The sequence below is a fragment of the Rhagoletis pomonella genome, unplaced genomic scaffold (genome assembly GCF_013731165.1).
Source record: "Rhagoletis pomonella isolate Grant_MI unplaced genomic scaffold, Rhpom_1.0 Rhpom_scaffold_00003, whole genome shotgun sequence".
NCBI classification, from domain to species: domain Eukaryota; kingdom Metazoa; phylum Arthropoda; class Insecta; order Diptera; family Tephritidae; genus Rhagoletis; species Rhagoletis pomonella.
The window spans coordinates 67,614,805-67,641,247 of NW_023458557.1; the positions used below are offsets into that span (position 1 = coordinate 67,614,805).

Here is a 26,443-nt window from a genome sequence, read left to right on the forward strand (position 1 = left end):
CTATTTTAATTCCATTGTATATTAGCATTGCTGAAAAGCTGATCAAAATTGAAAGGGAAAAATTGTTAGTAAGTTGCCATTTGATAGAAAATAAGAAATTTTGACGGATTAAACTAAAAATTTGTCAATTCTCGTGGTGAATACTAACGCCAGAATTTTACCTAGCTCATAGGGCTAGGTAAAATTTGGACAGCATATAAATATGTATGCATAATATTGTTTGGCGGTAATAAAGAGTGAAAATCAAAATGGAAGCTAAAAGAGTACAAAAAAGCGTACACTACTTGTAAGTTGCAAAATAGATATAAATTTGAACAATTTCAGCAACACTTTAAAACAGTGCTTTCGCGCGAGTTTTCCAGCAGAAACTAGCATCTTCCCCTCAAAATGAAATGTCACTTTGCTCTCTCAATTTCTCCTACTTTGGAAGTTTTTTGCGTACGCGAACTCAAAAACGTCAAAGTTTTGGTTAACTTTGAATAATTCACAGCTACGTGAACACTACTATTGACTGTGAATACCTATGACAACAGTTGATGTAACGATCATGAAAATTGACGACTGTTACAACACGCGAACGAACAGGGCTGACAATCAGTCTTTCAGTTGAAAATATGTTAAAAACGCAAGAAATATTTATATTTAATGTTTAAAATTAAATACATATTTTTGGAAACTCAAAGGGCTATTTCATATTTAAGGGCTAAAAAAAGAGCAAGGAGCTAAAAGTAAATTTCTGGCTCCTTTCATATAAACTAATAGTGGGACTAATGAAGCGTAGCAAAGTTGTTGCAAATATCGCATTTATTTATCGCAAATATCGAACACTTGCAGAAAAAGTATGTCAGTAAAGGCTGTTCCCAAATATAATTGGAAACTTTTTTTCACTGATGCGCGGTATTTTGAAAAAATGTGACATTTGTAATCCTGAATTGCGATAGTTCGTTCAGATATCTTTATTCACAACAATGCCGTTTCCCCAAAAATGCCACTTTGCGACATTTCATGAATCGCCCTAATGTGTTGAAAGATATTGATCGGCAGACTGCCGCACATGGGTGTCAGGCATTAACCAAAAATACAAGATCACGCCAGCAAGCCAGAAGCCCGTTATAATCACATTTAGAAAAAAAGTTGGGCGATTTTTACATTAGCCGTTTGTTTACATTTGTACGTTGCTTACAATTTGGTGGTGGCTTTTTACTGGAATTTCGTCATTTTCGCTTGTGACAACGTGTGTACACATAAGGTAAAGAATAATTTAACACGACATGATTTATAGAAGAATTTGTATAATAAAAATGATTATTCATGCGTTCACCAATTACGCGGTTTTCTTCGTTTCCTTCGTTGTTTACTTCTTACAACAAAGTTGGTGTCGAGATTTCGACAGCTAGAAAATTACTTATTTCTTTCTTTCGTTCGCGAGTGATCCTGTGTCTTTCGTCATAATTCGACCTGAACTGTCCTCTAGTTTAAAAACTTGGTACTTGGTGGATACTTTGTAGAAGTAACCATAATGTATTCTTAAGAAAAGTAGTCGTATAAAAGAACGAGTAACGTGAAAACAATTTGATTAATCGTATACCTAAAGAATTTTCCACATTGTTTTTCTTGTAAAAAGAGAAATTAATTGTGCAAAATCATACAAAGTGAAAATATAGTTAGAGAGTCTGGCGAAATTTGCCCAAAAAGTTTAAAAATTAAGCGAAAATCACTGCTGGTTATATATATGTATATTTCCTTATTAATGCCCGTGTCAATAATATACGCAAAAATGAGTGATTCAGGTGACTTTGAACATTTATAGAATAAGTGGAAACGGGACGAAGAAAAGCTTGCAAGTTTTTAATAGGTCGGGAAAATACCTATTGGAAAAGTTTTAAATATCTACCGTAGCAACAAACAGTACCCATAGTATACAAACAAAGCGCATTGTACGGCCATTTTGAATATTTTGGCCTTTTGCTTACCAGCTTGTTTAGTTTTCATTGTGAACAATTAACAAGTCCAGTGTGCCATAACTTTAACGAACGCAATTATATAATATCCTATTTTAAAATTATATGTGTGGACTTATATACATATAAATAGAACAAAGACTTTCCTTTGCCCAAAGTGTAATGTTTACTAAGCAGTGCGATCACATCAAGTTGTATAACACAAAGGTAAAGCGCGTTATTAAAAAAAGACTACTTGTTCATCCATCTACGATGTTTAAAAACGCAAACATATGTGAAGATTCGATTGCGGCAATGATAGTATGCACAAATCAGCAATTGAGAAACGCAGCCAGAGTCCGAATTGCTAGCCAACCGTCGAGAATAAGAGTTTGCGTTTAGATTGACCATTGCAAAGTCACTGCGTGAGTCGTCAGCATAATTAGGCCTATAAGTTATATGCATCGTTATAGTAAAAGATTACAAAACGGTATATAAATCGTGAAGCCTACAGGATCAACTACAATTCAATAGTTACGCTATCCTATTATTGAAACGGTCACATTCATTACCATATAAACAACTAGCTGTTATACTCAGCAACAAACACCTTTGCAAGATGAAGTTGTTAGAGAGCTCGCGCTTTGAAGCCATCAATAACGCTTTGTCAATACAGACAGGCGGGAGTACCATTTTTGGACGTATTGAGAGCTATTCATGCAAAATGGTCGCCGCAGATAAAGCTCTCTACAAGAGGTTTACCGCCGACACGCACGGTGTCGGTCCACATGACTTGCAAGCACTTTCGCCGCCACAAACTTTAGCTGATCTTTCACCAAACTTCCATCGCAACAACAGCCAATCTGGAGATGAAGGGATAATACTTTGTGATACTATCTCTCGCAAGACACTTTTTTACTTGATTGCAACTTTAAATGCTTCGTTTGAGCCAGACTATGACTTTTCCGATGCAAAGGTACAATGCAAATTATAAAACGTTGAGCTAGGTGTATATTTATTTTAGGTTGTATTTCCTATTGGCTTTAAGTGCTAAGTAAAAAAAATTGATCAATTTTTTTTCGTAATCGAAATTGAATTTGATATATGTACATAGATACACTTAGCGTCGTGGGAACCTTATCACGACTAAAAGAAATTTTATAGAATTTTGTAAATTAATAAAAATAAATCTGTTTTTCCAATGTAGTTTAAAACTATGTAAAAAACTAAGAAATTTGCTTCCATATTTTAAACTTTTTTCGCAGCAATGTGGGCATTTTTTTGAGTACACAGTTTTTTTAGCCCATTCAATTTTAGTGTAATAATGGGTGAGATTTACGGCCCTATGCGCGATGGCGACGGCGAATACCGCCGGCTCGAAACCCGCTGGTGGTAGCAGAAGAGGAGAAAGGCCTCCCCTGCGTTGGAAATACAAGGTGGAGTCACTTGTCATCTCCAATTGGCTTCAGTTGGCACAGAAAATAAACGAATAGCGTGCTTTTTTGGACTCGGCCAAAATCGTTTAGGCGGTTACAGCGCCTGTAAAGAATAATGTGCACGATTCAAGTTTCTAGGAATTACCGTGGATTTTTTATAATAAACACAATTTATTATTATATGGAAGAAAATCGCACTACCTTTGGCAAAGAATCTTAAAAATTAACGGTATTCGTACTCAAATTCAATGGGCTACAAAACTACATAATTAAAAAAAAAATTAACACAGAAACATTTTTGGAAGTTTGGAATAAAATTTGTTGAAATTTTGAAAGTTTTGTGCATAGTTTTAATTTAAAACTTTTAAATCTGTTTAAAATTTGATTTTAGTTTACACAAGTGCACATACTTACTCAGTAATATTTAGAAAATGAGAATCAGTGGAAAATAAATTTTTAAATTATGGAGCTACCTATAACCAATTCTTATTAAATTGCATAGAAAAGTTAAATATACATATTCTTTTTTTAAACCGAACTTTACATTTTTATAGATGTTTGGATGTCTGACAGAAATCGCGAGACATTTATATTTTTTATCTGTAAAATAGATAGCAATATAATATGCATTAATTATAGCAATAAAAATTCCTATTTACTCTATTTTTGTCATTAAATGCAAATGTAAGCGCACAAGAATAGACAAATGTAGACAGCTGATTGCCAAAGCGGGCAAAAGTTGAGGGTTGCCCAAGATTTTGCTTCGTTTTGCTTTGCTTTGCTTCAAACGTTTTTTATGTGAGCATACTCATGCACAAGGCACATAAATACAGGTAGAAGCCAAAAAGACGTTGCTCTCATGAGAACCAAACCTTTAAACTTCAACTTGTTTTTCATTTATTTCCTATATTTCGTTATGCTTTGAATGTCATATCGTTGTTTTTTTTTTGAATGTTCGTTAATAACAAATTTTAATTAACATTTGAATTTTTGTAGTGTTGTGCAGTTTATACTTAATGTATGTGTTAAAAATGCAACACCGAAGCGTTGTTTTTTATGTGGTGTTAAATATGAAGCAGATACCATTTAACGTGCCTCAATGTCCTTCGCGTAAAGAGCGTTGCGAAAGCAGCTGTGGGCCAGAGCTGCAGCGAAATGCCTTGCTGTGCGTTAAACATTTTAAAACAACAGATTTCATAAATGCACCGGGAGGTACAGGAAAGGCACGTTTGATGCCAAGTGCTGTTCCTATGACCCTTATGCCGGAAAGTCCCTCCAACAACACTGCAACTCATAAATTAAAAACATAAAACAACATACAAATTAACAAATTTTAACTAAAGAAAAATAAATAAATAGAAACAAAACTTCAAATTTACTCAAAAAAGTCAACCAGCGAAATGTAATTTTTTATTTTTCCTTACACACGCTCATTTTTATTTTTACTCTCCCGAAAACTTTGACTTTTGTAGGTTTGATGTCAATTTGGCTTCTACCTGTTTTTATTGTACCATGTTTTTATTGTACCATGACTCATGCATATGCCTACATCGATCTTATATGTCAAAGAACTATCAAGGAAAGTGAAGAAAGTTGTATGTGAATCAGCCTTTATATAAACATACATTCAATAAGGTTTATGTACAGTTTTTTAAACATTTTATTTTTCGCAAATTTTTTATAAAAATATATGTTTAATTCGAAAATAAAAACCCCAAGAAATCAAAGTTCTAAACCTTTTGCAAAATTTAAGAAAATTCTGCAAATTTTCTTTAAAATATTGCACTTTTTAATTAGTCTTAAGAAATAAATGAGTATGCAATATTTAGCCCATTCAATTTTAGTCCAATAAAAATGCAAATCTGAGGTAGCTAGGACTTACCATTGATTTTTGGCAAATTCTTTTGTTGCAGGTTTTCCCTATATAAAAAAGTTATCGAACATTATTTTTCAAATTAGTTTTTATATTTCTGTATTTTTGCATTGCAGTCTCATGAATTCAGCAAGGAGCCTTCGCTTCAGTGGGTGATGAATTCGGTTCATTCGAATTTATCTGCATTAGCTGGTGATCAGTACCAAGTTTTGCGTCAACCGCTATGGACTGCAGTTGATGATGAAATTAACCTATCTGACTGTGACATTTACAGTTACAATCCCGACTTAAGTTCGGATCCGTTTGGAGAGCCTGGATGTTTGTGGTCATTTAATTACTTTTTTTACAATAAAAAGTTGAAACGTATCGTCTTCTTCACATGCCGCGCCGTAAAGTAAGTCATTGAATAATGCCCAATTTGATAATTGACTAATTATAGTATGCATTTTAGTTCAATTTACGCAGGTGAAACATCCGATTTTTCTATGGAAGATGATGTATATTAAACACATACATACCTACATACTTTGAAAAGCGGTACATCGCAATAAGAAAATATCAACCAACCGACACTTAATAAACTAACAAAAATTGTGTTCGATAACAAAATTAGCCATCACCAACTATCGAAATCAAGTGCGTATGCGAAAATCCTCTACAAAATTAGACGAAAACCAAAAAAGTTAACGGACAGAAAACTAGCCATCACTTGCAAAACCGGAAAAGGTCATACCAGCTGACTTTGTTTATGTTTTGAGTGTAAACAAACAAATTCATGCTGAGCCCATGGAAGAAAAAAGGAAAGAAATTCACATAGCAGGCAGCCAAAAAGCATACATATAAAATACCAAAATTCGAAAGATTCAGTTTTGTTTGTATGCAAAAATTGCAATCATACCCATTAGATAATTTCAGGAGTTAAAAGCCCTTCTGAAGAGTCAAGAGGCCTTCCACTCTAATTTCCTTTCTCCTTTCTTTTTTGTATGGAGTGGCACAAATTGAAGGGCTTCTTCTTTCGGTACCCATGAAAGGCCTTCCAGAAGGGCTTTTATAGGACAGAAGTGCTTTTGGGGGAGTTCTTTTAAAGTTGCTTCTTTAAGTTTTAAAAATCATACATCTTTGAAGTATTTTTGCTTGCGGTTTATATCAAACATGTTTTATTTCAACTTAAAATGTTTATTGAAATGTATTTGTACTGCTAAATAATGGGGCGTAATCTAGTTTCCGTACGAATCGAAAATCATGAAATTTTACTATCATTTTCTATACAAAAATTTTAAATTTTCGATTCGTACGAAATCCAGAATATGCCGCAATATATAAATTTATGCATTCGCGTAAAATGTAATTGGATAAGCCCTTCTGGAAGGCATGCAAGGAAGCACTTTTTTTCAGCCCTTCTTGGGTAGGCCTCTTAGAATGGCTTTACTTAAGAAGGTCTACCTAAATTATCTTCTGGGTAAGATTTTAGATCATATATTTTCGAGATGGATAATTTTTTCCAGCTAAAGTTTTTCCAGCACAAAATGAACGTTTCTCTTGCACCAAAATAAATGTTTGCTCTCTCAATTTTTAAGTGATGGATACTTTTTTGCCGTTATCAAAAGCCAGCTTTGAAAAAAAAAGGAAATTTTTGTGTTGTCGAACACAACTATAAAAAGTACATACGTAGCTGCGAACGGAATTATTAGAAGGACTACGTGTTACTGGGAATAATATACAAATATTTACTATGTACTCCATTGCGTTCTATGATACATGTTATGAAAAATGGATAATTAATATTGGGATTCTATGTAGACCGTTAGATGTGCGTATTCGGATCCTGGAAGGTTATGAAATAATAGTATTTCAAAATTGTATCTTTTAAAGTATATTTATTGGCATAAAGGCAGGTGAGAGCTGCGATGTGAGAATTTGTGCCTTTAAATATACACGATGCCAATAGTTTAGTTTAAACCATTGAAATCATACAAATATATGTATTCAAGTAATTAATCAAGTTGAAATTCTCGATTTTATTAAATGCATGTATCAAGTAAAATCCCAAAAAAATCCAATAATGAATTTCATAAGGCGGCGCATTAAATGTTTTAAATTTGTTGCTCTAATATTCTGTACTCTGCACAGTAATTCAATACAAATTGAGCTATTGAAATGCAAATACAATATGCCGTGGGATTTTAAATGCTTTGTTCTTTTAGAATTAAGATTACACCTTTATAGTTCTACTCTTAGACATAAGAAATACATAGGCTAAAACTCAGATTTTAGTCTACAATTCAAAATATTCACTTTGAACTCAGACAGATATGTAATACTAGTATGTAAAAAAAAAAATAAAAAGCAAACTTGAATTGCAATATTCGTTTTATTTTTAACCTCCATATTTTACACCACATTATGAGGATATTGCGTACATTTTTCCAAAGCTTCTTCAATATTGCACGACGATGCCAATGACTGCAGATACAATTTAAATAAATCAGGGTTGTTGTGCGCCAAACAGAGTACTCCGTACTAAAATGAAATAAATTGGATTATTATTATGTTTATTTCAGTCTATGATGCACATATATCTTACAGACTAGATAACAAAGAATTTTGGATACAGATAAATAAATACATTCCAAATAAAATTTATATATTATTACACAGCAAATTATTTATTTTTATTTATTTATTTACTTCAGTCTTGGAATACAAAATATTCGTACAGACTACACAACACTAAGTACTACAAAATTTAAAAATTAAAACACATGTTAAATACATTAAGTTCATAAGAGCTAAGAGTAAATACATCACTAATAGTAAGGCGCAGAGAAGAATGCTCGCAGATGTGCGAGTAAGGAAGGGCTTGATTGTGTGAAATCAATGTCCAAATCATTGAGTACTAAACGGTTCGAACCGTTTTTGCACTTTTGGATTGGTTCGTCAAACCGGTCTTTTTGGTCTTTGAACCGAAGTTCGGTTCAACGGTTCGAAAAACAAAAAAATAACCCGGAAGTTTAAGTATCAAGTGTCAAGTCAAATAAAAATAATTTGCAAATACCTAACTCACTGTTTATTCGATGGTGAAGAATTCTTTTTTAATATTGCCAGATCATAAAAAGGCAATAATATGACCATCGAAAAAGAAAATAAAGTTAAAAATGGCAACGTCTTGATTATAAAAGGGCAATAAGATGCCCATCGAAAAAGAAGATAAACCTAAGAATGGCGGCGCCTTGCGCTTATTTGCAAATAGTACCACTAATCAATACTTATTTGCGTGATTTAGTTATTTGCAAATAAAAAATTAACTCAGCGTTTGTACGGCAAACTTTACCATTTTGCAAATTGTTATTTGCAAATAATTCGTGCGTATAATCGTAGTAAGAGTCAGCAATAGAATATGATGTATGCAAAGTATTGATATGTCTACTGTAAGATACATGAAAGCATTTGCTGATATTCAGCACCATTCATGAACTCTACTCAGGTCTGATTGCAGGTTGGCTGAGTTACAAATCCATCTACACCGCTTTGTGAAGATGGCTTAAGATCACCAATACCGTTGATAACGTCCTCAGTTGAAATGGTTAGGGAACCAAAATTCAACAAAGGCCCTTATTATGAGCTGCATTCGATTTTCGATCTTCGCTGGCTATCGAAGATCGAAGATCGAAAGTGAAATTCGTATTATGAGCTATGCAGGCGTGTCGAAATTTTCGTTGAGTATCGAATTTTCTGTCGAACAGAATTTTGCTTTCGATGGTGTAACGAAGTGTTAGAAAATTGTGAAAAATGTATGATTTTGTATATGTTTTCTTACATTTTGGCGGCTAGACACTAATTTTAAACAATTTTTATTAATTTCATGCAGTTCTAACATCGTGAATACTAAACACAAGCTCGAAAGGCTGGTTTTACATGTGAAAGAAAATCCCAATGCTCTGTTGGCACGATCTCTGAGAACAAAATCGTAGCGCTGTTGATAGTTTTAAAACATTTTAAATAGATTTGGCTCACAAACGCCTCTTTAGTTGGTCGGAACTTTTTAATGAATCTGTAGACAAATTTCTTAAATATATTTTATATCAAAATATATTCGAAAGACTAATAAACTTAAATGTTTAAGAGAGCATTTGCTACTCCTGACGAATCGTTGAACCAGAACTCGTACTCATTTTACCACGTTTTTATAAAATTGCTTTCTTTTTTACTTCATTTTAATTAGAACAAATTTGCATAAATATGTATAAGCACACTATTTAGTTTGCTCGATTTGTAAACAAAGCTTCTCAGCGGTGAAAAATATACTATTGTGAACAACCTAAACGAGCGAAATTCACAATAGCGCTATTCTTCATCGAATGAGCGCCATAATACCAAATGAAAATTCGTTCGCTCAGCACTTTCGACCACAGTCGAAAATCGAATGCAACTCATAATAGGGGCCGAAGAGTCACTAGGAGAGCAAGTTGACAAAGTTGGCGCAAAAAAACTCAGCGAAGGGGTTTGCCGAGTCGGAGGCTGAATATGCGGAACGACCATTGTAGAAAGCATTTGTTGGAATTGATGAGCAAGATTTTCGGGAATCAATGAAAGGATTCGAGATAATATTAGCTTCAAAGTTTAAGATATAATTTCGGTATAGAAATTTGTTTAGACAATTAAATTCTTTCAGAAAGTACCGGAACTTAAGAAGATGCGCGGAGTCGTTGGATGATTTATACAATTTGCTACATATGATTTTTACATTTTTTACCACGGTAGTTTGTACACCTTCTTAAGAATAGGGATGTACTGCAGGCATAGCTCGTAGACAGTGGTCTTAAAAATACGGTAACAAGAGGTTACATCACTGTCGCGGAGTATATAAGTCCAATCTATATTTGATACGGCACCATTTAAGGAAGAAAAGTCACCCGCTTTATAGTTAAATTTAATACTGCGTTCATCCGGTAATGAATCAAAGTTATAAAACTCCAACTCAAGAGTGAGAGAAACATGATGCATTACATTGTCACTGATAAATACAAGATCCAATAGTCTATTTAGTTGGTTAAAAATACTGTTAATTTGCTGTAAACCAATACTTAAGAAGCTATCAACGACATAAATCTCTGCTGGTGAGCTCACGTTTGATGCTCTAAGAGCGGCAGAATCCCCTCTTGAAGTCCAATTCAGCCGGCTAAAATTGAAATCACCAAGAACACAGATGTGATTATTGCCAACGATATCAGACGCCAATGATACGATGTTATCAGCATGTGCGACGTAAAGGCTTTCGGTACTATTCGGCGGGATGTGTGACGCACATATCGTCGCGTGGGTAAAAGATTGTCGTTAGCGCCATTTTGACGATTTTTAGTTCTAGATGCAGTTATATATTTTGAAATGAGGTCTTTCGATTGGTGTTATCAGTTTTTAGACATCTCTAGTTGCCGAGAACTACAATTTTTTCGATAATTTAGTAAAAATTTCGTTAGTGATGCAGTCAAACTAATCAATATCTTAGAAATGGTGTACTCCATTTTTGTATATCTCCTTTAGTTTCCGAGATATTCAGGGCTATCACGGAATCCATCGTAGAAAATCTACGAATTCGAATGTCTGCTACGAATACGAAAAAATTGCTATCACAGATTCCGAGTGAACTCGAAAATATCGTTGCCAGCTTCGAATGCTGATCAGCTAGTGCAAAGGAAACAATAGATATTTATGTATGCCATTTTGCTAACGCTGTCCCAGCAGCCGCAATGGCCGAGTGAGGAAAGCACTAGACTGCCAATTGAGAGATCCGAGTTCGAGTCTGAGTCGTCGGGCAGCGGAGCTTTTTTTTCTTTTTTTATTAACATTTTTTTATTATTATTTTTTAGTTTAAATTTTATGCTTTTAAAGAGAAAATTTTTTTAAATTAATTTAAAGTTGCATTTTTTAAAATAAATTTATATGATATTAAAGTAATTAGATTTCTTTCCTAAAAGATTGTTAAACTATTATTTCCTCGCTTCAAAAAAACATTCATTAAATAGCGTCTAGCAGATGAATATATGTATGTACATATGTATGTCTTATATATTTGACGTCTACTTTTACACAAATATATGGAATTATATCAAACTATAACAAATATCGAGTATAATAAATTTATTTATTATTAACAATAATGCAGCTTTTCTCCATTTTTTTTAAGATTAAGTGATTTTAAATTTTGTTCCGACAGCATAAACTCGTAGTGTATCTGCTATTCGGATTCTGTGATAGCACGAAAATCGAAGCTACGGTGGATTCTGTGATAGCCCTGATTGAGTAACAAGTGTCTTTAATTTAGTAGATATTTTGATCACATTTTGTCGTATTTCATACAAAGTGGCTGCCGAATTGTGGACAAATGGCGCTTACGACAAAATTTTACCAAAGAGTATCCTTCATAAACTCAAAACTAATTAACAATAAACATTAAAAATTAAATAATTTAGGAGTTTTGTGAACTAGTAACATTTTCAGAGATTTTGGGGAAAATCTATCTTCGCGTGTTTGAGAAATTGTATTCCAAACTTCAATCGCGATTTCCCAAAACCTACCGAAATTAACATAGGACAATCTTTTACCCAGGCGACGATATGTAAAGAACATGGCCGGAGGAGCCGTGAACCCAGACGCAAAGCTGATCTAGGAGTGAGTCGGAATTGTTGAGCGTTACTAGCGGCGCTCTGAATCTCCGTTGTGCCGCTATAAAAATACCACCTCCTCTAGAACATCCCGTATTCTCTGCATCACGGTCTTTGCAAAAAATGTCGAAAAGGTCTGAGTCAAAGATTTCACAATCAAAAAAGCTATCGTTAAGCCACGATTCAACAAAAACGTATATATCATATTCCAAATGAGTAGTTAACATGCGAACCATTTCACATTTGGTTCGAATGCCAAAATATATTGGGTGTAGATTTTCAGATTATTATTTTGATAGTATATTTTCAATTCCTTGGAAGGAACTTTTTCTAACACAGGGTTAGTTATGCCTCTTTCTTAGGAGCTCCGTCTCGTGGAAAAAACCGAAAGGGACGAATCAACACACTCATTCCCGCGACAGCCGGTTCTACGTACCGGAATGACTCGGGTTTTACCCGACCAAGGGCTGTTGTTTCGGCGATCTAACCCCGTCTGGATCGGCGATACCCACCAATCATTATTCGTCCATGGAGCAATACCTTGCAGCCGGATTGCTCCGCATCCTTCTTCTCCGGGCGGGCGTAGAGCCCAACCCCGGACCTGAAATTTACTTCTGCTGTGTTTGCCTGAATCGACTCCACCCGAACTCCACTTCGGTTAGGTGCAACTCCTGCAACGGATGGAGTCACCTAAGAACCTGGCCTTAGGTCTCACCGGGAGTGGACCACAAACTTTGTGGCTCCCTGTTGCTCAAGCCAAATGGCACAATCAGCCTCCACGGCTACCCACTCGCGTAATGCACGGGTGCGACCTAGCACCCGAAGAGCCTGCACGGCCCCCAGAAGCTCCCCTGAGTAACAGCAAACCTCCCAACACACCCCACCCACACAACCTACCGGCCGGTCCCACTCGCGAGCGCGAGCCAACCAGCAGCTACTGGTTGCCCACACCATCTGCTCCGTGTGCCAGAACAGAATATACCGGAATGTGACATCAGTCAAATGCAACACATGCCTTGGCTGGTGCCACTTCCGGCTATGTTCTGGTCTACGCACCACACGCGAGTGGACTACCAACTACAGCGCCCCTTGCTGTAGTGCACCGCCGGCGCAGACAACAACGCCCACATCGCAGCCACCTACCATCAGGCTGCAACAGCAACTGCGTCAGGCGCAACAGGCCCAAGGTAGGCCCCACACTTCCCTCACTCCCGTATCGCGACCAGCCTCCCAAGGCATACGAACGTACTCCAACTTAACTGCAACGGACTCCAGAGCAAGATTGAGGAGATAGCAGTCTTCATGGGTCGGCACGGCATATTGATAGCTGCGGTCCAAGAAACGAAGTTGCACAGCAACTCAACTTTGTTGGGTTGCGCCGCCTACAATGTGCCCCGTAAAGATCGCGAGCGAGATAATGGTGGAGGAGTAGCGTTCATTCTACACCACACAGTGCAGTATCGGCTAATCGAAGAAGACATCGACCCAAGGGACACTACCCTAGAATGTCAGGGCATAGCTTTCCGGTCCGGCGATGTCGAGCTCGAAATATTTAACGTGTACATACCCCCTGTCACCTGCTGCCCGGCTGGATATCTCCTTGACATAGGTGCGCTACTCAGAGGCGAAAACCGACTGGTAGGTGGTAGGTGGTAGGTGACTTCAATGCGCACCACGATCTTTGGCACTCAAGCCTGGCCAATGATCGGAGGGGAAACATTTTGGCTGAGCAGATAGACGATTCGACATTCTGCACCATGAACGACGACGCCCCCACCAGGATTGTGGGCAGCTGCAGCAGCTCGCCAGACCTAACAATTGCTAGCGCTGGTCTGATAAATAGCATATCATGGCGACCTATGCTATCGTTAGCATCAGACCATCTGCCCATAATCATCTCGATCAATAAGCCCACCGACTTTTCTCCCGCGGATCACCGAACCTACACCAACTTTAACAAAGCTGATTGGAACGGCTTCGCGGAAGTTACCGAGAGCAGCTTCGCCGCCCTCCCCACACCCACAGACACACATGCTGGCGAACGCCAGTTCCGCAGGGTAGTCACTGCCGCAGCAGCTCGCTTCATACCGTCCGGACGCATCGCGGAAGTCCGGCCAAATTTCCCGGCTGAAGCAGCTGTTCTAGCAAATGAGCGTGACCACCTACGCCAGGTCGACCCCGGGGACCCTCGCTTGAGGGACCTTAATTTGGAGATTCGGCAACTGGTAAATCAACATAAGCGGAAAAAGTGGGAAGAGCACTTGAAGGCCTGTAACTTCACCTCTGGTGTGAGTAAGCTCTGGTCAACCGTGAGGTCCTTGTCCAACCCGACGAAGCGTGATGACAGAGTGGAAATCTCATTCGAAGGTCACGCCTCATTGGACCCGAAGAAATGCGCGAACTATTTTAGTCGGCAATTCACACTGCATCCTTCGGTAGACAAGGCCAAACGTCGAGTGACCAGGAGGCTGCACAAACTGCCCAAAAACAGTGCAGTGAAGAGAAGGGGGCCATCGGGAAGGTGGTCCCACTGCTGAAACCGGGAAAGCCCGCCAACAGAGGAGACTCTTATCGCCCGATAACGCTCCTTTCCCCGGTCGCGAAGTCACTTGAGGCCCTGCTGCTCCCATACTTCACCTGCCACCTAACCCCAGCGAAACATCAGCATGGCTTCCGTAAAGTGCACAGCACAACAACAGCACTTAACGCCATAAACACCCAGATAACTCGTGGCCTAAATCGCAACCGCTCCTGTGAGAGAACTGTCCTAGTAGCGTTGGACTTGTCAAAGGCGTTTGACACCGTCTGCCATTCCACGCTGCTAGAAGACATTGAGGCCTCGTCTCTCCCACAGGGACTGAAGCGATGGTCGGCGAATTATATGAGTGGTCGACAATCATCAGTAATCTTCAGAGATCAAACCTCGAAACCAAGAAGAGTAAAACAAGGGGTTCCACAAGGTGGTGTTCTCTCCCCCTTACTTTTTAACTTCTACATCTCGAAACTCCCCCAGCCTCCTGAAGGAGTTTCCCTGATCTCGTACGCTGATGATTGTTCGATTTTGGCGTCCGGGAATGGAATTGATGACCTCTGCTCAAAAGTAAACGGTTATCTCTCCAGCCTTTCTCGCTTCTTCACTGCAAGGAGCCTAACCCTCTCCCCAACGAAATCAACGGCGACCCTCTTCACCACCTAGACGAAGGAGGTCAGGCTAGAATTAGGCATTCACGTCGACGGCACACCTATACCGACGGTGAACAACCCAAAAATTTTAGGGGTTACCTTTGATAGCCTGCTCTCCTTCTCCGCGCACACAACCGCAGTTGTCAACATAGTACAGAGCCGCTACAAGGTCCTCAAGTCGCTCGCCGGAGCACTTGGGGCAAAGACAAGGAAACGTTGCTGGCAACATACACGGCAATTGGCCGGCCGGTTCTAAATTATGCAGCGCCTGTTTGGTCACCGGGGACTAGTTGGACGCAGTGGACGAAGCTACAGACTTGTCAGAACGCCGCACTCCGGACAGCGACTGGGTGCCTTCTGATGACGCCTGAGCACCACCTACACAGCGAGGCCCAAGTGCTCCCCGTACGGGAACACAATAAATTGCTCAGTAAGCAGTTTCTGGTGGGGTGTCACAGAAGTGAACACCCTAACAGACCACTGCTGGAGGAGGAGCCTCCGCTCAGGCACGTCAGGGGGCACCTATTCGTGTACAAGGACGCAGTCCAGACCTACACAGACCAACCACTGGACCCAATGACGTACAGACAAGCGATTAACGACATTCATAGGGAGTCAGTCTCCACCTACCTCGACTCCAGGCCTAGGAATGTCGTTATCGGAGCCCAATCACCACCTGTGGAAGAGACGGAGCGTCAATTACCTAGAGAGACCCGCGTTACTCTGGCTCAGTTACGGTCTGGATATTGTAGCCGCCTAAACAGCTACCTGTCCAGACTCGACCCAAACATCCCAAATGAGTGCCCGGCATGTGGAGACTCCCCCCACGACACCAACCACCTCTTCACATGCCAGCTCAATCCGACTCAACTAACACCCCTCTCCCTTTGGTCCGACCCCATCGAAACAGCTCGTTTCCTGGGCCTACCGTTAGTTGAGCTCGACGATAATGATTGAAAAGTTGACCCGAAACAGGCGGGGCTTAGTAGTGCCGCTACAACAACAACAACAATCAACACACTCGTAGGCCAAATGTCCGCCTTAAGCGGTTTTTCGTAGCAGCAATCCAGAATCCCCAGAATTAACAATAAAGATTGGGGCGAATGAAAAATAGTTCCTTTTAGCAATATCAACGTAAAACGGTAGATGGAACCGACGGGCTCTATGGGGAATATAGAAAGCGATCTGTTCAAGAAGAGCAGGGCAGTCAATCCTGCCAGAGATAATATCAGAAGCAAACATTAGTGACAGTACTGTTTCCTACTTTCTAGAGAGTTCTGTCTAATAAGTATGCAGCGAGCACTATAAGATGGAATGGGATCGGAGAAGTTAAGCGGTTGAAGAGCAAACTGAATAAATTTCTTTTGAACTTTTTCGATTTTACTGCAATGACAACTATAAATAGGGTTCCTAATAATTGAGGCATATTCTAATTTTGAGCGAACCAACGAATTGAAAAGGATCTTCCCGGTATAGGGGTCCCTGAAATCTTTAGCATATCTGCGTATAAAAGCTAGGTTACTAAAAGCCTTCGGAAGCAAATAGAAAACCTGATTTACAAACGTAAAGCGATGATTAAAAACAACCACCAGGTCATTAAAATCTCTAACTATGTCAAGCTGATTATTAGAAATTTTATCTGGGGAGGGTAGTATTTGTTGAGTCATTCAATTGAAAAGAGGAAAACGGCATACATTTAAATATGCCCTAATTATCTCTATTTCAGTAGTAACCTGTTTTTAATGATTACATTCCATTAACCTGTGGGAAAATATTAAAAAAATCAAAAGAAGTTTTAATTTTTTTCTATGGAAACTTGTTTTATGCATAATCAGCCCTATTCTGCATTTCGACTCGAATCGAAATTTTCTCCGTTTTACAAGTTGGTATTCTGCGTTCCGTTTCGTTACGACCAATCTTCGAAATTTACGATTATACCTATTCTACATTTCATTCGTAGTTACGTTTTTCTAAGTTGCAAATTTGTTGACGGAGAACGTTTCGATTGTTATTTTCGTAGGTTTAAATATTAAAATTTTATAAAAAAAAATAAGTAAAATATACTGTGCATGCTTGTAAGTCATCATAAATGAAATTTCTCGATTTCTGTGTGTTTCGCGAGCAGCAATACGAAAAATTGGCTCAGATAATGACAACCAAAAGGGATATTGCGCGGGGTTTTCAAAGAGGAAGTCCAGGCATTTTTGTTTTCATTATCTATAAATAAGACTGTGAAATCCACTGAATACAATTTATTTTTTTATATAACATTAATAGATTTATGTACAAACATGCGTACATAAAATGTGGAGTTACATAAAAAATATGTATGTTTTTATTATTGTACTCGTTTTTACTAACTTTTTAAAACGAGGTGCGAATCATGTCTCGAATACGATTTGCTATGGAAGGATAAACTTTGTGCTTCCCCTCTTTCTGACGGTTTTCAAAATCGAATTCATTTGCGTTCAAATCTTCCACTCTGTACTAAACTCAAATGTTGAGGAGTGCTCAAACAACGTTGATAATTACACTGGCTTTGAGCAGTGAATAATGCAGTTCAAGATGAATTTCTTTTAATTCTTCACTCATCTGAAAAGGATCAAAATGTCCCTAAATCTCCGCCTTTCAACTTTCGCATCAGCAATCAGGGACTCGTTCTGCTCTTCAAGCAATAGAATTATGTTTCCACTTACATAAATGACAAACAAACGAAATTTTATTTTTTAATTAAAACGAGTTAGATATATTTAGTTATTTTCAAATATTTACAAATTTTAACTTCATAAGCTGCTATAGTTTGGTGGCAATTATTTCTTTTGATTTGTTTCGATTTCACACATTCCTAGATTTAGAAGATGTTTTTGCTTTTCCTCTTCTTCTTTCGATTCGAATTTGTAGTCATTTTTCAAGAATTGTCTTTTATTCTGTTGAGTCGCCGTAAGCCTGGACCGCCATGATTCTGGTGGTTCATTTAACGGTGGTAATTTTAATTTTATCCCTGGTGTCTCCGAATGACTTCACTTGACGATTTTTACCCATAACTCGACTCCAGCGCCACCTTGCAGCTATTTTATTGCAATAGTATTGCCTCTGCCGTTATAAATAAATTTCTCAAATATGAGCCAAATTGGATAAGAACTACGATTTTTAGTAATAACTCGACTACAGCACCACCTGGCGTCTTACGTTGATAACCTAAATTTTCATTAAAATCGTTTCGGTCGTTTAGGAGGTGTTCACTCACAAACATACGTACCGAAGAATTATCAGGCAGGTTCTGCAATTCACTTCCGAGTGAATATCAACCCCTGCTTATTTGAATTCAAAGCGCCTTCTTTTGACTGACAATACGCACATAACATGCCGAAGCGGAACAATCAAAACGATTGCTGAAAACAAAACGGCTCATTTTTTTTTCAAACAGCTGTGATGGCCGGACAATCCAGAAAAGCCAGGGTAGTCAAAAAAGGTAGTGTGTACATATCTCAAAAACTTGTTAGATGTGCGGATGGATTTATTATTTCCTTTGGTACTTGTGAGTAAGTACACTTTGTCAGTTTCTGACGACTGTGCTTGAGTCTTTTAGCGATTGCAAATTCTGGTAATTCTCCAAATTCTTATTTGCATATACAAAATACGATAGTTTTTATAAAACAACGACACGTTTCTTCTACGTTATTCCCATCGGATACGAAATATGGCAAGTATGATGGCATCTTGAACATTCGACGTCCAGTCGTCCAAAACATATGAAATTTGAGCTTCCGGATTTTGATGAGTGAAGATGACATCCAACATTTGAATGATGTGACGATTGCCTTTGAAGGCACTTTAATGATAGGATTAGCTTAGGGATCCCTGTCCCTTTTAACTTGGCGTGATAGTATTGACAACCATGTTACAAACAACAACAAAACAAAAAAACAAAAAAAGACGAACAGGCAATTCGAAAATGCCCACTTCCAGTGCGTGCAATGAGCGCAAGCAATACAAGTAAAAACGGCAAAGAAAAAAAAATAAATAAAAGAAAAAAAATAACAAAAATCAAGCAAATACTGGGGTCCCTGGTGGAATACATACATACACTTACACTTACATAACCTCACTTTTTTGGTAGCCCCATTTCGGCAATGCATATAAATGTAGTAAAAAAAGGGGAGCATTTTAGGACCATTTTAACGCCCTTTTGAATACTATTTTTAAAAAGTATGTATTAAAGAATTATTTTACCAAAACAACGTTAAAGATAATAAACAATAGTTGTGTTAGGTTTACCTATTTCTAGTAATATCCAGAAAAATTGGTACGAATTTTCATGTTTTGGCGTTTTCGTACGCAAAAACTTATTGAGAGAGCGAAACAGCTGAAGTTCAAAGTTTTTACTGCATTTTTAATGGATTAATTTTTACTTGTAACTTTCTGGATGCAATTTAAACTAATAAGGAAAGAATTTTTGGGTTTTTATTATTGAAATTGACCAAATAAACCAATTTAAATATAAAATATATTGTTTTATTAGGAATTTGCTGCGAATAAAGAACCAATTTAGCAGCTGTTCATGAAACTTGATAATTATTACTAGATTTGCGTTCACGTACTTTTTTGGATATTTTTTCTTTGAGAGCGAATTCGCAGAAATTATGTTACTGGAGAGTTGCTGGCGAGTTACTGAATAATTTTTTAAACAAACACAACTACTCTTAGTAAATTTTTCTTCTTTTTAAAAGACCGATTACACTGGACCACAAATTTCAACTTTTTCTTTTTACCAGAAACGCCGTTATGAAATTCTTATGTAAAATCACCCCCTGATTCCGAAAATCAAGGTTATTTTTAATTCTATGGTACCGTTTTTGAGATATTTGCAATTTACCGTTTTTGCAAAAAAAAAAAAAATTGGGTCCACTTTATCATATATATCTCAAGAACGAATTAAGCAATTTTCTATAAACTGTGCATACAACACTTTTTGCTAGGCCCTGTAGATTCAAAGATAACGAACAATCATTACCGATTTTTTCAATTCTTTTTGTAAAAATATAAAAAAAATTGTACTTTGCGGGGAAGGATCTCGAAAACCTTTTATTATATTACAAAAAAAATAAGGTATCATCGAAGAAAATCGATGCAAAACTACGTAAGTTATAAGCGATCAAATAAAAATACCCAGGTTGCGCAATTTCAACGTATACCTCAAAACGTATGTATGGTATAAAGAAGAGTGAAATATCTAGCTATGCTCTGTTTCTATTGAGTTAAAAGTTCAATTTATGAATGAAATTACCCATATTTTTAATTTTTTTTTAAATTTATTTATGTTTATACTATATTCTAACAATCTTTATCTTAATTTGATTTTACTATGTTGTCGAAATAATTATGTGTTCTACTTTGACGCTTATTCAGTTTAGGATCGGTTTCTCTTATGAGAAACCAGCAGTAATCACCCATCATTGCGACGTCCCAGAATCCTTGATATCGATTCTCAATTAATTTCATTTGCTGATGAAACCTTTCGCCATGTTCATCACTTTCGTCGCCAAGATTTGCCGGAAAAAAGCTCAAATGTGAGTGGAGAAAGTGAATTTTTAAAGACATATTTACGCCCATTTTCGCATAATTATTGATTAGGTCGTTCACTATCTGCTCGTCGTTAGGGCTTTTGTGTCTACCGAGAAAAGAAGCAACGACCTTTTCAAAGGATTCCCACGCTGCTGCCTCAACTGATGAGAGTAGTCCTTTGAATTGATTATTGTTGATCAACTTTCTTATTTGTGGCTTGAGAAATATCTGGAAAAACTGTTTTCAAATAGTCGAATGCTTCGCCTTCTTTGTCCAAAGCCTTAAAAAAGTTTTTAATGAGACCGAGCTTGATGTGTAAGGGTGGAAGTATGATTTTCTCTTTCTTGACAAGAGGGGTGTATTTGATGTTATCCACACCAACGGTAAACTCGACTCTTTCCGGCCAATCCTTTCTGACGTAGTGGTCCTTACGAGCTCGGCTATCCCAAAAACGGTAAATTGCAAATATCTCAAAAACGGTACCATAAAATTAAAAATAACCTTGATTTTCGGAATCAGGGGGTGATTTTACATACGAATTTCATAACGGCGTCTCTGGTAAATTTTGGCCGTCGACCAGTGTTATTTATGAATTATAAAAGGATTTTCGTAATTTTATTTGTAAGCAGCCTCTAGTAGCTGAACAGGCACAACCTCCATAACCTATTAAACAAGAAACGCACTTTTACTGACCATTTTATTAACAACCTGGCCAATTGAATAAACTGACCTGGAACTTGCAGCCAAAAATCGCACTTATATCGCAGCTTCTCGCTGAGATAAAAAGCACAATTCACAAATCTGTGGAAGGTAAACATAATTAGTCTTTATTTGCCACTTGGCATAAATACTTAAAATTGGTTACCTAAATTTGTAGCCAAAGTCCGGAAAACTTCCGAAAAATCGCAAAATTAAAAGCTGTTGAATAAACACAAAAATCACAATTTTTGCAAAAAATATTAAATGGAAAAGTCACAACTAAACAGAAATGTCAAAGACAGTGATGTTGACTCTTACGTTTTCAGCACAATACCAAAAAGGAGTTTTTCTAGTGTAGTTTTTGTTCAAGAGGGCGTCATTCTGAACGGGGCTACCGAATTTGTCAAAATTACAACAAACAACCCCCAACTGACATCACCTTATTTTTATTTCACCATGCTGGGGTCGGCCTCCTCTGAGGATTGAGTTATTTGTCTATTTTTGCTTCATTAATGAAGTTACACAGCTTTTTAAGAGCTGCAGTGTCATTTTTCTTAAAAAAATCTTTTAAAGTACTCTGGTTTTTCACTGCATTGTACTTATCCCGAATACAATTATACCTTCTGCAAGCGAAGATCGCGTGGTCATAATTATCAATTGTTTGACATACCTCACAAAGATTCGAGTTTACTGCCCTGATTCTATGTATGCTCTGTCAAATGTGTGACCGGTTAGTAGTCTATTAACAATTTTTTATCTCTTTAACTTCCAAAGGCGAATTGTGGTACCATGGTTTATTCGGGATGTTGGGGAAAAGTTCTGCCAGATTTCTACGTTTTTCCACTCCTCTCTTAATAACATATTAGTTTGTCGTAAGGCCTCTTCAGGGGTAAGTTGAACATCTAGAGGCGCGCCCACATTGACCGCCTGCTTCGCTGTGTTATCAGCGATTTCGTTTATATTAATACCTACATGTCCAGGACTCCAGACAATTTCACATAGGATGCTGTTCTCATTGAGAGTAGAGTGGATTTTTGCAACTATATAATTTTTAGATTCATTTTTGTCGATAAGATATCAGGAAGTCGGGCTGTCAGTGAAAATTACTATGCTGTTAAGCTTGTCCTCAACAGCAATATCAATTGCTGTTGCGATGGCCCACAGTTCACTGAAGACTGACGAGGTTGCAAAGCCGATACTGAAAAAGAATCTTTGTTTGAGGGTGGCATTGTAAGTACCACATCCCATGGTCCTTTCTCCCCCAGATGCATCAGTTGCAAATATGGTAAATTTTTTTTCCTTACAGTTATTGATGATCCTTCTATATTCGGAGATTAGCTGTTCTTTAGAGGTTTCGACTTTCTTGCCTGGCAGCGTGTTACCTATGATTTTTAAATCCTTGTTCCTTTTAAATAAAAAATTCGTGCTTACCTTGTCGAGAATCTGCCTGAATTGATAGTAGTTAGACGAGTAGCAGGAATTTACACGTTTGTGTGTTGTTACACTGTTGTACACAGCAGTGTTAATAGTTTTTAATTTTATTAGCTCGCGACATGTTAGGAGTTTTTCCCTTTCATTAGCCACAAATTCGTTTGCTAGCATATAAATATTATGCGTTGGTGTAGATGGCGTTAAACCTAAACATCTTCTTAACGTACCATTCTGAAGAACTCTGATTTTATTCTCTATGGATTTGGGCAGATCATGCGTTGTGGATCTCGCCTCTTCGAGTTTTGACCTAACAAGACTTTTATAAAGGTTTATCGCATTTTTAGGTGTTAAACCCGCTTTAACGGTGGTTATACATTTTACCAGTTTTACATTGCTTGCAGCTTTCTCTATTAGGTTTTTAAAGTGAGGTACAACTGTAAGAGCTGATGTTAATGTCCTACCAATAAATTTTATCTGATCTACCTGTTCAATTGCATGATTGTTTAATTGAATTCTGATTTGTTTCTTACCGCCTTTAGCGAAATAAATACCTTTGGTTTTGAGTGTGTTAATTGTAAGATTTAAATCAGAGCATTTCTCAGCAAATGCCTTTGGTTTTAGTTCAAGTTTACATTCCAATATTTGAAAATCCTTTTCATAGACCTATATGAGGAAGTCATCTGCGAACTGAAAGACATCCGTGGAGTAGTCCTCAATTTCGTGCAAACCTTTCGTGAAGAGATTAAAGAGAAGAGGTGAGAGGCAACTGCCTTGGGGAAGGCCATTGTTGAAAGAGAATGTACTTTTTCCAGGTTTAAGTATTCTTTTTTGCAAGAAAGCCCTAATACAATATATGTACTTATCATTCAGTTTGATTTCTTCAAGAGAATTTACCAGTGATGACGTAGGAACACAGTTGTAAGCGTTGCTGATGTCGATGGCAATGGCTGCCACCTTCAGACCCCTTTCCTTATACACTGCTATATTATGTAGAATTTCGTTAAGGCACATAGATGAGGACCTACCTTTGCGATATGCAAAGCTTCTGTTCGGGAGGAGATGATTCTGCGCAAGCCAAGGGTCAATTCTTTCTTTGATCATCAGATTTATTAACTTGAGAAGAATAGGAATTAGTGAGATTGGCCTATAGTTTTTGTTATCATTAGCTTCCTTGTCACATTTTGCAATTGGAATTACCTTAATGATTCTCCACTGTTCGTCTAGTTGGCAATTTTGAAAAGATTCATTTAGCGCTTTTAGTAAGTTTGTTTTGGCACTTTCAGATAGGGCTCGAATCATCTCATAAGTGATTTTGTCATGTCCCCGGCCGATCTTTTATTTTTGTTTTTGAGTATTTTATTGAGTTCATCTATGTTGAACTCGGGAACTAAGGTGTTATTCTGAGCGTTGCGCTCAGGGGTTAAGATAGGGGTCTGGACGTCAGTTATCTGATTTCTTAGGTGTTGAAGGAACAGATTGTCCCATTCTTCCTCCCATGGCCCGTTTTTAGTTTGTTTTTTGTACCCTTTAAATTAATAACAAACCTCCACGCCTCCTTGGAGTTAGGATGCTTGTTAAGCAACTCGCCGCTGTTCTCAAAATTTCTTTTTTTTTGCCTTTTGGACCTCGTTTTTCCCATATTTCTTTGAGTTCTAACGCTTTTTTGAAATTATCTACAGTCGGAGAGCAGTTGCATTTTTTGGTAGTCGCTACATAGAGTCTGAAATGTCTGTTTAGGTCATCGTGCCACCATGCCTTAGGAGTCCTACCATTTAGAGTCACTGTTGTCCCGGTTACATCAGATGATTTAGGCTCCAGGTAGGGTTGCCAGATTTTTTATGCGCGAAATCAGTACGTTGGACTTGTTCGTGCTAAAGAAATCAGTACTTTTCAGTACATTTTTATTCAAAGCGAAATTATGAATGTAAGTAACAGATAATACGCCAGAGTACTTGCTTTTAACAATATTTTGGTATATAAATAAAATATAATTCATAAAAATAAAAGTGTTATTCATTTTAACATGAGTGTACACATCATAATAAATAATTTTATATTTATGACATTTTTAAGAAGCAATAATGAGATCATTTCCATCTTCAGTGTTTAAATAGTCAGTGAATTCTATATAAGCTATTTTAAAATTACTTTTAATTTGAAGTTCACTTTAAAAAATTTTAATTAGAAGCCGGCTTCTCTCTTTCCGCAAGGCCGCAAACTTTATACTTAAGATCCTCTCAGTTGCTTCGTTTGAGTATGGTGTTACAAAAAAAAAAACACAAAATTACATATTTTTTCAAACTGGAAAAGTACCACTATTTAATGACTTCATCTATATTTCGGTAGAATTCGGTAAAAAGAGTATCTAACTCTATGTCTTTTATGAAAAAACTATTTTACAATGTCAATAAATTGTGAAAAAAGAATTATAAGTTATAGGCAAAAGCCATTCGATTATTTAAATTTGTTATTAAACTTCTTCTTTTTAAATAATTTAAGCTCCATCATAATAACGCAACTGGTATGCAACGCCTCGGCGATATGCCCATAAAACGATTGATCTTTTTGTTGTATTAATTTCTTGGGTATATCAAACATTATCTGAAACATGTATACCATAATTAAATTATTTTCTTCTTACTTTTTACAGTACAGTTTAAAGAAGTTCCAACGTTATGTAAAAACCTTAAGAAAATCTTAAAGTATTTTGTTTAAATTGAAAATTCAGTACAAATCAGTACAAATTTTGTAAAATCAGGACATAAGCGTACTGATTGAAGAAATGAATAAAATCAGTACAAGAGTTTAAAAATCAGTACTGTACTGATAAAAACAGTACGTCTGGCAACCGTAGCTCCAGGTGAATTGAATTTAAAGAAGACAAAAGTGGAGTCGATGCTCAAGGAGATAGGGAAGTGGTGACTTCCCCCAAGACGGCATTGTAGAACATCCCAGCTAGTATCAGTTAAGATGTTTGTAAATGTAAGATCTAATACTGAGCCTTTGTTGATATCATTTATATTTGGTCTGAAGGTGACAGCGCCCTTGTTAAGGCTTTTCAAGGTCGAAGTGTCTGTAAAGGTACTGAGCCATCTTCCTCTAGGTGACTCCCAGGTGTCACCCCATTTTTGCGGGCGGGCATTGAAGTCTCCCATGATTACAACGTTTTCGTAATTCTCCAGCATGTTAAAAATATTAGTAATGACTGCTTTGAAGGTGTTTGCGGACATTGAGGGTTCGCAATACACAGAACAAATTACAAGATTACGAGTGAGGTTTTTTGTCTGAACAATGCAAATATCATGATCCGAGACGAAATTAATTTTCTTAAATTTAATGGACTTGTGAAGTGCAATCGCTACACCCCCGTACCCCTGATGGGTCCTTTTTTATCAATCAAATTAAAATTTAACAAGTTTTTTTTTCTCCAGTGTCATCATGTGAGAAAACCTCACTTAGACACAGTATTTGAAAGTCTTTGCTGTTCACAAAGAACTCTAAGTTGTTGGCACTTTTCTTCAAAGATTGCACATTATATTGCAATATTTTCATCATGATACCGTAAGCTCTCCTCTTCGCCATTATCCTTATTTTCTAAACACAAGAAATGGTGTCTTAGTCTGTCATTAAAGTGGACAAAAGCATTAACTCCTG

The 26,443-nt window shown here is 37.2% G+C and overlaps 2 protein-coding genes across 2 annotated transcripts in view; one reads left to right on the top strand and one right to left on the bottom strand.

The window, feature by feature from the left end:
- Positions 1–1,450: 1,450 nt before the first annotated feature.
- On the top strand, positions 1,451–6,048 carry LOC118735394 (repressor of RNA polymerase III transcription MAF1 homolog; the record flags this gene model as incomplete). The annotated part of the gene is given in 3 exon segments (XM_036465112.1): positions 1,451–2,916; positions 5,366–5,643; positions 5,701–6,048. Coding segments are annotated over 3 exon segments (690 nt in total). The 3' UTR covers positions 5,756–6,048.
- Positions 6,049–7,367: 1,319 nt separating this feature from the next.
- Positions 7,368–26,443, bottom strand: part of LOC118735396 — a 61,773-nt gene continuing 42,697 nt past the window's right edge. Inside the window, exon 2 of the mRNA XM_036465116.1 lies at positions 7,368–7,769. Coding sequence (XP_036321009.1) covers positions 7,641–7,769 — 129 coding nt within the window. The 3' untranslated portion in view covers positions 7,368–7,640. The remainder of the gene's footprint in view (positions 7,770–26,443) is intronic.